Source organism: Panthera pardus, unplaced genomic scaffold (genome assembly GCF_024362965.1).
Source record: "Panthera pardus isolate Hobbes unplaced genomic scaffold, ASM2436296v1 HiC_scaffold_1, whole genome shotgun sequence".
NCBI lineage: Eukaryota > Metazoa > Chordata > Mammalia > Carnivora > Felidae > Panthera > Panthera pardus.
Window position 1 is genome coordinate 8842340 of NW_026526654.1, and position 14708 is coordinate 8857047.

The window sequence follows — 14708 nt, forward strand, 5'->3', positions numbered from 1 at the left end:
CTGCAGCATTCGATACAAGATGAGGTTCCTTCACACTTGGTACAAACACCAGCCTGAGTCGTGTCCTCCCTGGCTCCACCCAGGTTCTCACCAGCACTATGCAGGCTCGACCTCATTAGCAGACTTCTCTTGCACTGATTCTGCCTCTTTCTAAATTATTTTCATACTGGCCAAGGGCAGAGATTCTTGGGTGAGGCTTAGGCTTTGATCCCTAACTTCTGTCTCTAAGGACACAGTTCCTGAATTAGTTTTAATCTCTGGGTCCCAGTTGTGTTCCAAGGTAGCCTAAGAGACCCAATGACCCAACTACTGCACAATTCAGTAAGTTATGCTGTACGTGCAAGGTGAGGAAGCCACCAAGTAATTATTAGCATCACTTACAAGAGGTGAGAGTATGACTTTCATTTTCAACATTTTATTTTTCTGTATATCAAGTATATTAAAATAAGCATATATTATTTCTGTAACCAGAATAAAAGGATTTTTGTTTTAAGCTATTGTTTCAAGATACTTAAATACTTTCATGGATTGAAAAGCTAACGCTACTTCTAATTATCATAGCACTAGGAGGTCCTCCTCCAACACCTTAAAATAAACATTATATTTGGGGGTGCCTGGGTGGCTCAATTGGTTGAACATCCGACTTCGGCTCAGGTTGTGATCTCATGGTTCGTGGGTTCAAGCCCCGTGTCAGGCTCTGTGCTGACAGCTCAGAGCCTGGAGCCTGCTTTGGATTCTGTCTCCTTCTCTCTCTGCCCCTCCCCTGCTTGCACCCTGTCTCACTCTGTCTCTCAAAAATAAATAAATGTAAAAAAAAATAAAATAAAAAAATAAAAATAAATAAATAAATAAATAAATAAACAAACATTATTTGCTTGAACTTAAATATAAGTTACTACCTAAAAGCCAGTTAAGTATTTTTTTAGAGTTCAGGTAAGAAAAATACACCATAAGAAAAAAGGTTTACATTTACTTACAGGATTACTAGGATACAGATCCACCAATTTATGAGAAAGGTAGAAAAGTTCTACATTAAAAAAAAGAAAAAAAGAATTAGATCCAGTCAATTTTAAGATATGACTTTCCTCTAGTTACAACTCTTCACGATCAAACAAATTTATTCTCATAGTAACACTTTCATAGTTTTCTATTTACTTAATAAAATATACAACTACTACAGTTGTTTCATTCACAGCCCCCCACCAACGTCTTACCCTACAAGTGGACACTGAGTGTTTCTGGAGTGACTGGAAAACTGGACGAGTCTCTCATGATAAAGCACGTCATGGTGCTTGAGAAGTAATTTCAAAGCTCTTCGCTTATCTTCATAACTGGTATCACACACTCTGTGCCCTTATTATGGACCATCTTAACTACCCATAACCAATTTGAGTGATCAAACTTTCAAGTTTCAAATCAGCAAGATGATTTCTTCTTGAGTAACGTGTAAGTCCTAACACATCATGATGAAGCTTCCTATGTGCAGATTTGGATCCGTTAGACCAGCACAGCCGGAGTGTCCGCATCTCCAACAAGCTTCTAGGAGATGTGATGCTGCTGGTCCATAGACCACACCCGGAGCAGAAGGGGTTTGGAATTGGAGTGTCAGGCTTTTTAAACTCCTGACACAGCTTAAAAGATTTAAGGGCAAATAACATCCAAACATAACTAAAATGTTTCTGAAATGTTAAAGTATAGGAAACACAAGCAAAAACTCTGCCCCCACCCAGTTTCTAAACTATTTTCTATCAGTTTTCTTAGGATTTTACAAAAAAAAGAAAAACTATCTGCCGATACTCTAAAGCTTATACAACTTAAACCATAAAGTACATTTGACAACAGGAAGCAAGGGAAAACAAACACTGTTCTGTAGGCATAAGAGAATTGATCCTCAGTCACTCTGATAAGCTTTTCTTACACTAGCTGTTACTTTTGTCAGAGAACTCCATTATGTTGTTAACTGCAATCTCAATTATCCAGGACTTATGAGACATAATTTCAAGAGTTACAGAAAATTTTTTTGTCTTAACAATTATTATTTTGATTAAAAAAAAATTACCATTTGCTTTATTCAGCTCCACAAGTGTCCCTATATGTACAGGTAAACAGTTTGCATGGAAAGGATCTTTCTCCATCACTCTGAAAGTCAAAGCAACATTTACCATGCCAGAAGCAATACATAACAGAACATACCTCATTAAAATAGCTATGTCTAAACAGTCATTACATCTTTATGTAAAATACTTTTTTTACTTTTTTAACTCCATTACCTTCAGGTTGGCTCAATTAAGGTAATGATTATCTTATAAATGAAAGGGAAAATTCTGGTTTATTTAGAAGGAATAAAAATAAACACTATCACATACATTTATTTTAAATCAACAGAATTACAAAATAAGCAGTCTAATTACTAAGAAGGATTAAAAACAATATGAAATATTAAACAGATCGTAAGTATTTGTCAATTAATATTTTTGTGAATTCAAGGATGTTAAGTAATCCCAAAGATCTGTTAAAAATAGCATATGTAATTTAGCTACAACACAAGTTTGAATCATGTGCGCTGGAAAACTGGTATGGTGGGGGCGGCAGGGAGATGGCTTAGCTACTTAGTAAGCCTGACTGAGCACCCAGCATCTACAGGATTTGACTAGTCCCTACTTTAACAAAGAAGGGATTTTATGAGACTATGTGCCAGAATGGTATTTTCAAATTTGCAAATTATAAAACACTGAGACGAGGGAATTGTCTATTCCCAAGGCAATGGACTAAACCTATAAGTGCCCATAAACCTGTGTCTGTAAATTGCTCTTTTAAGATAACAATAACCCTTCTAGTAAACTCTGCAAATTGTAAAGGCAACTTCAATCATCACCAATTAGTTCAAGCTTATTCACAAAGCAGTCCTACATACTTCTTAGGTAAAATGAGAATGGACTCTATGCTCCTACACAGAAATAAGTGGATATACTTACACAGAAGTAAGCTTGTAGCACATTTTAAAATCACAGTTATAATAATGTCTTTCAGCCAAAGACACTACCACATCCAGATTCTCCTGCAAACCATCTACAGACTCGGGGAGGACAGTTTCACTGGGTTTATTATACTGCAACAGAGAAAGGGAAACATGAACCCAATGTGCAGTACAAATCAAACAGCAGACTCGATCTGGCCCAATGGCTCAAGGGTTTACACAGGGCAGGTGTGAACCTCTGGGAGCCCTGACTTTATATCTTATCAGTCCTCCTCTTAATCAGCTGGACTCTCAATTTTATCACGGAATTCCAGGGCAGGAAGTATTTTACAAATTAGAAGTTCAGGGGCGCCTGGGTGGTTCAGTCAGTTGAACATCCAACTTCGGTTCAGGTCATGATCTCACAGTTTCTGAGTTCAAGCCCCACGTCAGGCTCTGTGCTGACAGCTCAGAGCCTGGAGCCTGTTTCAGATTCTGTGTCTCCCTCTTTCTTTGCCCCTCCCCCGCTCATGTTCTGTCTCTCTCTCAGAAATAAATTAAATTAAAAAAAAAAAAGTTCACTAAGCATAAGAAAAAAATCCTCATTTTCACACAACGTCCCACTTATGTTACAGTTCAATCTTTTAGCATAAGGAATCCCTAGAAAAAAGACATGATTTTGGACACTTTTTAAGGAATCATATCATCTATTTCAAGTAATCTAAAATCTATTCTTGCAAATGTGCTAATAAAAATTAAGTTTTAAAAATTTAACTAGTAAAAGAATAGATGCCAAATTTAGTAAAATAGTTACATAAAGCAAATTTTGTGTTTTTACTCACTAATTTTGTGTTTTTACTCACCTTTTTTAATTTGTTCTCAAATAGAAAGCGTAGCAATTCCTGTTCTTCAGTACAGAGCTTGCTAAGAGGTAGTGACTCAAGAAGTTCTTTCTCTTAAAAATGTTAAGAAAAAAGAATGTCCTCACAATATTTATGGGGGAAAAAAGGCATCAATAAAAAATATTCTTCTATAGTTCTTGGTCTAAGTAAATCGAACTCAAAAGAGAGAATAACAAGATCAAAATATACTTGAAAATCTAAGACAGTGGTTCCAGACCCAGATGATAAGAACCACCTGGAGGGTTAAGCCATGAAGCCTTTTAGGCGATTCTGGTCACCACCAGATGTAAGAACCACCCAGCCAGTTTCCCAGCCTCAGCACTGCTGACACTCTGTGTGGATAATTCTGTCGGTTGGTTGTCCCACGCCACCACAGGATGGTTAGCAGGATCTCTGACCTCCACCCACTAGATGCCATTAGCAACCTCCCATCCCGTCCCCAATTTATAAAAATCAAAAGTGTCCCTAGGGCACAAAATCAACCTGAGAACTACTACACTAGATAGACTAAAATGTGCTTGAACCCCACTAACACAACATCCCTATTTTCTCTGTGTTTCTTGCACATATCCACCTCATATTACTGCTGACATACTAGGTCTGTGGTTCTCAGCCTAGCTGCACCTTAGGGTCATCTGAGAGCTTTAAAACATCTGACGCCAGGGCCCCACTGCCAGAGATTCCATTCCACTTGTCTGGAGCTGGGACCTGCACCCTGATGTTGTTAAAGGCTTTGAGGTAAAGCCATGTTGGGCATCTCTGAATCAGATACTGAGATCTTGGTTTACACTACCTCAAGTTACTTCCCAAAAAGATGACCTCACCACATCACAACCCTAAAGATTCTGACAGCAAAGGGCACTGCACAATCCACCACTGTCCTTTGCAATGTGCTTCAGGTCTGTTTAAACATGCATAGTCTGCTCTTGATTGTATAGGTTTCAGAGAAAAAAAAATCCAAATGATATTAATTGTGCTAAACATGAAAACACCTGAGTTTCCAAACCTTCTTGAGCTGTCAACATGTGGTGTGATGTTAAAAGATCAAATGCTTCAAAACAGTAGGCATCCAGCTTCAACGCTTCTTTGTAGCTATAGGTAGCTAGGGCTCGGTTATCCAGAGCATCATAGATTTTCCCTCGTAAAAGACAAATAGAACTCTTTATCTGTTGGAAAAATATGATGAGTCATGTACTAAATCAATACGTCGAAATTTAATTTTTGATCAGAATGATCTATTATCTTAAGGCTGAGACTTCTCTTGACCTCTAAAATAATTTATTCAATCCCAACAAATTAACAGAAACAGGAAAGCGAAGTAAAACTTCTCTATCTTCCCTAGGCTCTCCTCACTTCAACAATCTTTAGAACTACAGCACGTCACTGCTACTTGGTTCCTTATCTGTTCTGTCTCAAAGAGGGTAATGATTTAGATAGCAAGCAGAATCCAAATGTTAAATTAAACTCAGACAGTTTGATAGGCGGGTCGCAATGAAAGGATCTTAGTAATAAACACTGAAAAACTGGCACAATAAGGTACCACGATTAGGGTCATGAACTTGTAGCACTGGACAGACCTGAGTTAAAACCCCAGCTCTGATGCTTCCTAGTGACCCTAGACAAGTTTCCTTTCCTCATCTAACTTACAGGGCCCTGTGAGAAGCAGAGGTGCTAGTCTTCTGCAAAGCGAGTACATGTGAGGTGTTCACAGAGTAGCCACCTCACCACTACCACTAACAAGAGGATGTGGGCGGCAATCCAACCTAGATTCTAGACTCTGAACCTCAAGAAACATGCAACTAAACCTACAGATGATCCAGAGACGGGCAGCTAAAACTGGTAAAGGGACAAAGAAGACTCATCATAAAATCCAAACTTAAAAATAAGAGGATGTAACAAGAGAATCTTACACCAATGCAGTATCTTATGACTTGTAAAAAATAATACTAATAATAATAATAATTTCATAAGATAAATAATGCATTACAAACCATGTATTTCTTAGCAGGTAAATGGTATGTAGTCCAAAAATAATAATGGTAATACCAGACTCCCTCATAAATACCTTTATTAGCAGAAAAATAAACGTGCTCCTTAGCACATAAATAGTCTCAAGAAGGCTGTTAAAAAAAAAAAAAAAAAGCAGAAAAAAAGAAAAAATAATAACAGTCGAGATTAGTAATCTGTGAACGTCATTTATTATGTTACATTATATAATCTCTGCCAACAAGGAATTTGCAATTTCAGGCAGGTATGAAGTATACAAACTGAAGTAAACAAATTACATAAAGAGTAACACCAAACCACTCCCTGGAAAGAAGCAAACTATGGTTTCCTGGGGTAGGTATTGAAACACAGTAAGAAAGGGAAAAGTTATTCCATCTGTGGGAGTAATTTAAGGCATCAAATGAGAAGAAAGCTCTCAAGTCAGCGTATTTCAGACTCAAGCATATGAGGACATAGTTATAGCTTCCATCTAATGACTCAGAAATGTCTCGGAGTCTTCTTGTGTTTCAGTGGCAAATTAAGTAAGTTGGCAACTGAACTGTTTTAACATGGTGATACTGAAATAAAAGAAAGTGATTTATGTTTTGCATGTCATGTGAGTAATTCTTACTGATGTTACTGAAGTATGCTTATTGCAGCATTACTTACGGAGGACTGTGACATTTCCCAGTCATTGGAGGGGTCTTTCAAGCCACTTTCATCCTTCAAGTATTTCTCAAATAACCTTTTGTTGATTGGCTCCTCCATGTCAAGAATATCAAGTGCCTGCTGATGCTCTTTCGCAGCATACTGTGTTGTGCAAAAGCCAGAACTACTGTTTATCACCTATCACTTCGAACACTAGACATACAAGCAAATACTGTCAATTTTAAAAGGGTCATAGAATATACCTACTCATTACTTATATTTAAAATGTAGAGCTTAAAATTTCAAATTCTAAGGCAGAGTTTTCTTCATGCATGTCAGATATTGGTAAATAGAGAATCAATATTTTATAGCACACAATACTAAAGAAAAGAACACTTCCTCATGAATACTTTACTAATCTGCCAGCTCCACCACCAGATTTCTGTATAACAGCAACATAATTAAACTTTTACCAAGAAAATTAAAACAGATGGCATACTTACATGGCATCTAGCTGCAAGGTAGCGGCATGCTTCATACAGCTAGGAGAGAAAACAATCTGTTAAGGAGGTTATGGCAGGAAGATGCAAACACAGTACTCGTGAGACGTAAACTATATAAACTCTGGAAGAACGGCATAAAAGTACTAGCAGTTAAGAAAACATGTGCAAGGGACAGAGGTGGAGGGGCTGGCCAGCATTCCAGGCACTGAGCAGGGGCACTCCTCTATGGGACTGCAAACAGTCAGTTTGCACATGTTACTTGTACTGGTGGTGGTGGTGGGTTCGACACCGACGGAGAGAAACCACAGGGACTCTGGTGCCTATGTAGGCAGTGGGAAATCACTGATTGATACTGTCAGTGCTACAATCAGGTCTGTGTTTCTGTGTTTTAGGAAGACCACTCTTGTGATAGTTTAAAAGACTGCTAAAAAGAGTCAGGGAAAATGGAAGTGGGAAAGATATTATCAAAGAAAAGAGACAAGAAGCTAAAACAAAACAAATTAAAGGCCTGACATGTATGAGCAGTAATGAAATGGAAACGAATATCCATAATTTCAGAGTTACTTAGAAAACAGAATTTTCAAAACTGAGTGATTAGATTGGGGGACAAAAGTGACTGAGATTAGGAATAAGACAATTTTTCTTTACATTCAATAAGAAAAATTGAATCCTTTTAAATAACTTTGACATTTAATCTAATGATATTTTTTAAATTAATACCTTTCATTTTTTTTTAAGTTTATTTTGAGAGAGACAGAGAAAGGGCTCAAGAGGGGTAGAGAGGGAGAGAGAGAGTTCCAAGCAGGCTCCATGTTGTCAGTGCAGAGTCCAATGCAGAGCTCGAACTCACAAACCATGGGATCATGACCTCAGCTGAAACCAAGAGTCACTTAAACAACTGACCACCCAGGTGCCCCTCATCTAACAGCATTTTTGAAAAGTTTGGGAAGCTTTAAAGTTCACACAATCACTTACTTTGTCCAGTTTTCGTGACCGAAGTGCATGAGCTGCTCTGTGATATTGCGCTGTCAGGTAAAGACACTGAGCCAACCAATAAATGTCCTGGGGTTCCTCTGGAAGGAAAAAAAATCACATAAATGGTCAGAGGCACAAGGAAAGATAGAAAAGTTTTTAAAATAGAAATCAGAAAAAAAAATTACAAGTTGTCACTTACCATGAGAGAGTGAAGCTACTTTATCTGCCCAAAATAGAGCACTTTGATACTGTTGCTGTATCAAAACACAAAAAGTAACCACCTTGTTATTTCAATAGTTTTAAACAGATATCTAATATCGTTAGAATGCTATATAATAAATCAACATCTTAATACAATTTTTTACATGTAGCAAAGGTCTACCAATCTTATCTCCATTTTACATCTCAGCTAGGTGAGTTTTGGTTCAAAGGTACAAAAACATTATTGTAGGCTCTTTGATACATACAGCTCAAGAAGGTAGGATTTTTTTAAACTTATACATTGTAAAAATGTATAAGCAGGTATCTAAGACAGTAGATAATTTAAACAATTATTTTGCAGTTATCTCCTCATTAGCAACGTTCTGTCTTTGTACAGTTCTTGAACACCAGCTAGGTACTCTGTCACCAGTCAATCTGGGAAAAGGAATGCTTATGGAATGGTTACAAATCTGCTCAAGGTAGGTGCCCCCAGGGTGGAAACCGGACCTGTCTCATCTCTCACTACATCCCCAGAACCAAAAAGAAAGTGCTCAGAAGCACCTGTTCAGTTCAACTGACTCACCAACACAGGACCCTAACATACCGCAGGCATCTGGCAGTGTTATGTCACATCCATTAGAAACATTTCATATCAAATATGCTTTTCCCTCCCCTTCCTGGTTTTCAACTTATTTGGAGAGTATAAATTTTATAAAACTAAATGACCTTGGGGCGCCTAGGTGGCCCATGTCCTGATCTCAGGGTTCTGTTGGTGGTTTCAAGCCCCAGGCTGGGCTTTGCACCGACAACGCAGGGCCTGCTTGGGATTCTCTGTCTCCCTCTCTCTGCCCCTGCCCTGCTAGCATTCTCAAAAACTAAATGTTAAAAGCAAACAAACAAACAAACAAACAAACTACCTGACCTTGTGGATAAAAGTAATGCTGCTGATTCTGGAGACACTTCCTAAACAAACTGCTGCTCATTCATGGGCAGTGCAGGGAATACAGACAGAGTTAACATTTATTTTTTATTTAAAAAAAAAATTTTTTTAATGTTTATTTCCTCCTGAGAGAGACAGAGTGCGAGCCGAGGAGGGGCAGAGAGCAAGGGAGACACAGAATCCGAAGCAGGCTCCAGGCTCTGAGCTGTCAGCACAGAGCCCTACACGGGACTCGAACTCACAAACCCTGAGATCATGACCTGAGCTGAAGTCCGTGTGGCTCAACCGACTGAGCCATCCAGGCGTCCCAACATGAATTTGTTAAAGTACTGATTTGACACAACAGGCTTGTTTGTATCTTTATTCACTTGAATTCTGCCAAATAAGAATTACAACTAAGCTTCTCGAAACTTTTCCATTAGCTAGCTAAATTCAAAGGCCATCCTGCAACTCTCCTCCTAAAATAACCCTTTAACTTCCACTGAGCACTAAGTTTGTACTGAGCACCCACTGCGCGCAGCAGTTAGGACGGCTGCAGAGCGGGAGTCAACACGTGTAAAGCTCGCGCTGCGCTTTGGTGGCCTGCGCTCCCAGGGCTCCTCATCCTCCCAGATGCAGAGAGGGCTGAGGGGCTGCCTCCCTCCCTTCCGGGGCTTCAGCCCAGGCCCCGCCGGACGAAGCGCCAGCAAGACCCTGACGACAGTTACCCTGCGGGCAAGGGCTCGGGCGCGCTGGCCTCAACGAGCCCCGGGGCCTGCGCTCCCCGGGTTGGGCCGCCCACCTGGTCCAGGTACTGCCGGACACGCTTCCGCAGCCGCTCCAGGTTCATGGCCGCGCGGCCGGAGAATCCGGCAGAGCGTGGTCCACCGCCCCCGCGCGCGCCCTCCTTCCCGCTGCCAACCGGGCCCGCCCCGAGCCCGCACAGCTGTCGCCAGCTCCCTGTCCGGCGCCGCCGGGATCTTCCGCTCCTGCCAGGCCCTGCCCCGGAAGTCCTCCGCAAACGCGTTCCCTCCGGCTCCAGATACTGGGGGTGCGCTGATGGTTCCGGCACGCTCCCTTGACCCTTGGGTTGCCGGGGTTTGGGGACCACGGACGCCTTTTCTCCCGACTGGAGGGCTCTGGTAGCACGGCCGGTTGTTGTGTCCGGGCGCCGTTCGCTCTTTAGCTCGTTCTGGGGGGCGGGGAGCTCAAGGCCGGCAGCCGGGTGGCAGCGGGGGCGGGAAGGGGGGTGGCCCACCTCCCGGATCGCCGCGGGGGTCGCCACGCTTCCCCGTCATGTTGTCTTGCGGCCCTAGGGCCCGAAGCCCTAGGTAGAGGAAGCAGTGACCAAAAACAAGTAAGCTAAAAGGGCTGGCCAATTAAAACTTTGAATGGAGTGGGATTCGGCAATGAAAGGGAAGTGTTGACACCTGCTTAGTGAGGGACGCCAGCCCCCCAAGGACCACACACCCTGATTCCACTGGCGAGGGTTCGCCCACTGACTGAACCCTACTCAGGCGACCCTCAACCCCGGTGCAACCAGACCTCACTGTTGGACTTCCACGTGCCGTTCTGCATCGACCCATTTTAACAGGAATTCCCGTGTCAGTTCAGCCGGAATCCCCCACCCTCCATGTGTGCTCTCCCTTGACGTATGACCAAAGTCCTCATCGCTTGCATCCCCCAGTGGGGTCTGATCACCTCGGCTTGCCTTCAGCAAGAGTCCTGTTGGTTCGGTTTATCTTTTTAAATTTTATTTTTGTAAGTTTACTTATTTGAGAGAGGCAGAGAGAGTGAGTGGGGCAGGGGCAGAGAGAGAGTCCCTAGTGGGCTCTGCACTGTCAGCGCGGAGCCGACAGCGGGACTTGATCTCACCACGGTGACCCTAACAGTGAGATCATGAAGAGCTGAAACCAAGAGTGGAGGCTTAACCCACGAAGCCACCCAGGCGCCGCCGCATGGGTGCGTTTAGACCGAATTCCCCCCCCCCCCCCTTAACTCTGATGTTTCCTCTTAATAATATTCTATTCAGAGACCCCCACCTTGCTCCTTGGCTATAGATTCCCGCTTGGCTTGTGCAGTATTCAAAGTTGAGCCGGATCTCTCTTCCTCACTGCGGATTTCCATCACAGTTGTCCCTAACCCTATGGTGATAGTTCCCGGGCTTGAATAAAATCTTCCTTCCCATAAATCACCATGTCATTTCCAAACGTGAGAGGATTTTCCCTAGGTATCTTGTGCCTTTTGAATTTCAGACTATGTACATGTATTACCTTTTAAAGGTAGCTAAAACCTTTATAAATAAAAGGCCTAAAAAAGAAAGAAAATGCAGAATAACTAAAAGAATATAAAACTACCCATAAAGAATCCCACTCACTCAAAAATTCTTCTCTTAACACTTCTGTGAGTAATCTGCCATGTCTTTTTCTATGCATGCATATACACTGGTAACATGTTGAAATTTCTTCTTCTGTATCTTTCCCTTTCCTTCACATCTTCCCAGAAAGAATCACTGTCAATTATTGTTATACACTTTATACTCTCCTTTCTGTGCTTTGAATGTACATATACACATTTACAAACATCTTTCTTTTCTAAAACGATGATGATGTAATGTGTAATAACTCTGAGAATTGCCTTGTTCACTTGTATACATTAGAGACATTTCCCTGTCAGAACCTGCTTTGTTCTTTTTATGAACAAATATTTCACAAAAAATGTTTCATGTTATATTCATCGGACCAAGCTGGATTATGATGCTATACAAACTAATCCTTCACGTCATACCTGAGTGGCTGTGATGGTTAATTTTATGTGTCAATTTGGAGCACAGGATGCCCATATTTTTGGTCAAACATGATACTGGGTATGTTTGTGAGGTTTTTGGACAAAACTAATATTTGAATCAGTTGACTGAGTAAATAGATTGCCGTCCCCAATAAGGGTAGGCCTCATCTAATCTATTAAAGGCCTGAATAGAACAAAAAGGCAGAGTAAAAGAGAATTTAGTCTCTGCCTAACTTCTTGAGCTGAGACATTGATCTTCTCCTGCCTTGGGACTCAGACTCAGAGAAACTCACACCATTGGTCCTCTCAGGTCCCCAGCTTACTGACTTGAGACTTCTCAGCCTCCATAACTGCATTAGACAATTCCTTATAATAAATTATATATGTACACACACACACACACACACACACACACACACACACACACACACTCCTCTCTCCATGGCTCATTTCTCTGGGAAACTCAGATTAATACAATGGCCATTTCATTTAGGAAATCTTTGAGCTCCCCAAGTTGGGATTGTGTGTCCCTCCTATACTTTTTAGTAACACTCTGTATTTTCCTCATAGAAACACGATGGTAACTGCCTGTTCGTTTTTCCATATCACTCTGAAGTCTGTGTGTTCCTTGAAGGCAAATGCTAGGGATGAATGTGAGGAAAGGAAAATAAATAGAATTTCCTTTATTAGTCAAACCACACTTGGGCAAAGTTTTAATTTTGTTTCCTAATCTCTAGTCAGTACCTGAAATAAGTCTCACCTGACTAGCATCCAGGTGTTGGCAGTGCTGTGTTCCTTCCAGAGGTCTAGGGAAGAATCCAATTCTTGGGCTTTTCCAGCTTCTAGAGGCCGCCTGCATGGCTTCATTATCCATCTTCAAATCTCTCTTTGACTTTGATCTTCTTACCTCTCTCTTTCATTTATGATGACCCTTGGGATTACATTGCACCCACCCAAATAACCCTGGACATTTGCCTTCTTTAAAATCCTTAACCACCTCTGCAAAGTCCTTTTTGCCATTCGAAACAACATTCACTAGGTCAGAAATTTGGTATCTTTGGGGCTGTTACTCTGCCCTCCACACTGCTTAACCAAGTCAGTCACCCAAAGGCATGCCTTTATCACACAGGGTAGGAAATATAGGTGGATCAGAGAAAACCCACCCTTCCTACTTGAAACCAATTTAAAGTACATGGACCACCCTTCCCAGGACCATCTTGTCTCTTCTTTCCAGCACCATAGCCCGTGATGTACCCACTCCTTGCTGGAGGATAGCCTTGGGATGGGGAGGGCAGACCTTTCAGATGCAACCAGAGGCAGAGGAGTAATAAAAGTACAGACTAAGGAAGCCCTATAAAAAACTCAGACCATGGGGCACCTGGATGGCTCAGTCGATTAAGTATCCAGCTTTGGCTCAGGTCATGATCTCACGGTTCATGAGTTCGAGCCTCGTGTCAGGCTCTCTGCTGTCAGCACAGAGGCTGCTTTGGATCCTCTGTCCCCTTCTCTCTCTGTCCCTCCCCCTCTCATTCTCTCTCGGTCTCTTGCTCTCTCAAAACTAAATAAACATTTAAAAAAAAAACCCTCATGGGATAAGAATCTATTTCCTACAGCAGCTATTCCAAAGAAATGATATATTTTTGTTTATAGGATTATATAGGATTTAAGTAGACTCCTGAGACCATCAAGGAAGCTCCTAAATATACTGATAGTCATTTTTGGTTATGAACCTTTTTAACTCTGAAAACCACGTCTTAGTTTAGGATTCAACACCTAGCCAGTAAGGTAAGATTCAATATTTGCATTCATCCATTCATTCTTTAAGTTGTTATTGGGTGATGCAGTATTTAGTATAATGTACTACTCCCTGTGTTTTAAACACATTATCTCATGTAATCTCACATCTAACACAATGGAGGAAGTGTTATCATGATGTAATAATATGAAATATATAAATACACAAATGTATATGAATAAACAGACAGGTAATAGCATAAGAAAGTTATGAAAATTTACTTGCCCAAAGTGGAAAAGTCTTAAATATCATATTATCTGATACTAATCCCACAACTTTTTTTTTAATGTTTATTCATTTTTTTAATTTTATTTTTTATTTTTTAAAATTTACATCCAAATTAGTTAGCATATAGTGAAACAATGATTTCAGGAGTAGATTCCTTAATGCCCCTTACCCATTAAGCCCATTCCCCCTCCCACAAACCCTCCAGCAACCCTCAGTTTGTTCTCCATATTTATAGTCTCTTCTGTTTTGTCCCCCTCCCTGTTTTTATGTTATTTTTGTTTCCCTTCCCTTGTGTTCATCTGTTTTGTCTCTTAAAGTCCTCATATGAGTGAAGTCATATGATTTTTGTCTTTCTCTGACAGCCTAATTTCACTTAGCATAATATCCTCCAGCTCCATCCACATAGTTGCAAATGGCAAGATTCCATTCTTTTTGATTGCCAAGTAATACTCCATTGTATATATATACCACATCTTCTTTATCCATTCATCCATCGATGGGCATTTGGACTCTTTCCATACTTTGGCTATTGTTGATAGTGCTGCTATAAACATGGGGGTGCATGTGTCCCTTCAAAACAGCACACCTGTATCCCGTGGATAAATGCCTAGTAGTGCAATTGCTGGGTTGTAGGGTAGTTCTATTTTTAGTTTTTTGAGGAACCTCCACACTGTTTTCCAGAGTGGCTGCACCAGCTTGCATTGCCACCAACAATGCAAAAGAGATGCTCTTTCTCCACATCCTTGCCAAAATCTGTTGTTGCCTGAGTTGTTAATGTTAGCCATTCTGACAGGTGTAAGATGGTATC

General features: G+C 40.9%; 1 protein-coding gene across 4 annotated transcripts in view; it reads right to left on the reverse strand.

Annotated features, from left to right (window-relative positions):
• The window catches only part of CDC16 (cell division cycle 16), a 46854-nt gene extending 36767 nt beyond the window's left edge, over positions 1–10087 (reverse strand). For 2 of the 4 annotated variants that reach the window (XR_008423865.1, XM_019443801.2), the window contains exons 1-10: positions 9893–10087; positions 8170–8224; positions 7971–8068; positions 6996–7034; positions 6514–6654; positions 4865–5024; positions 3820–3911; positions 2976–3109; positions 2060–2139; positions 978–1027 (exon numbers count right to left, since the gene is read on the reverse strand). Coding sequence is in view for 3 of the 4 variants with exons in the window: in XM_019443801.2 (XP_019299346.1) it covers positions 978–1027; positions 2060–2139; positions 2976–3109; positions 3820–3911; positions 4865–5024; positions 6514–6654; positions 6996–7034; positions 7971–8068; positions 8170–8224; positions 9893–9940 (897 nt within the window). In the remaining variant the exon portion in view is untranslated. The remainder of the gene's footprint in view (positions 1–977; positions 1028–2059; positions 2140–2975; positions 3110–3819; positions 3912–4864; positions 5025–6513; positions 6655–6995; positions 7035–7970; positions 8069–8169; positions 8225–9892) is intronic. The other 2 variants (XM_019443800.2, XM_019443802.2) reach the window with 2 other exon arrangements.
• Positions 10088–14708: the final 4621 nt, after the last annotated feature.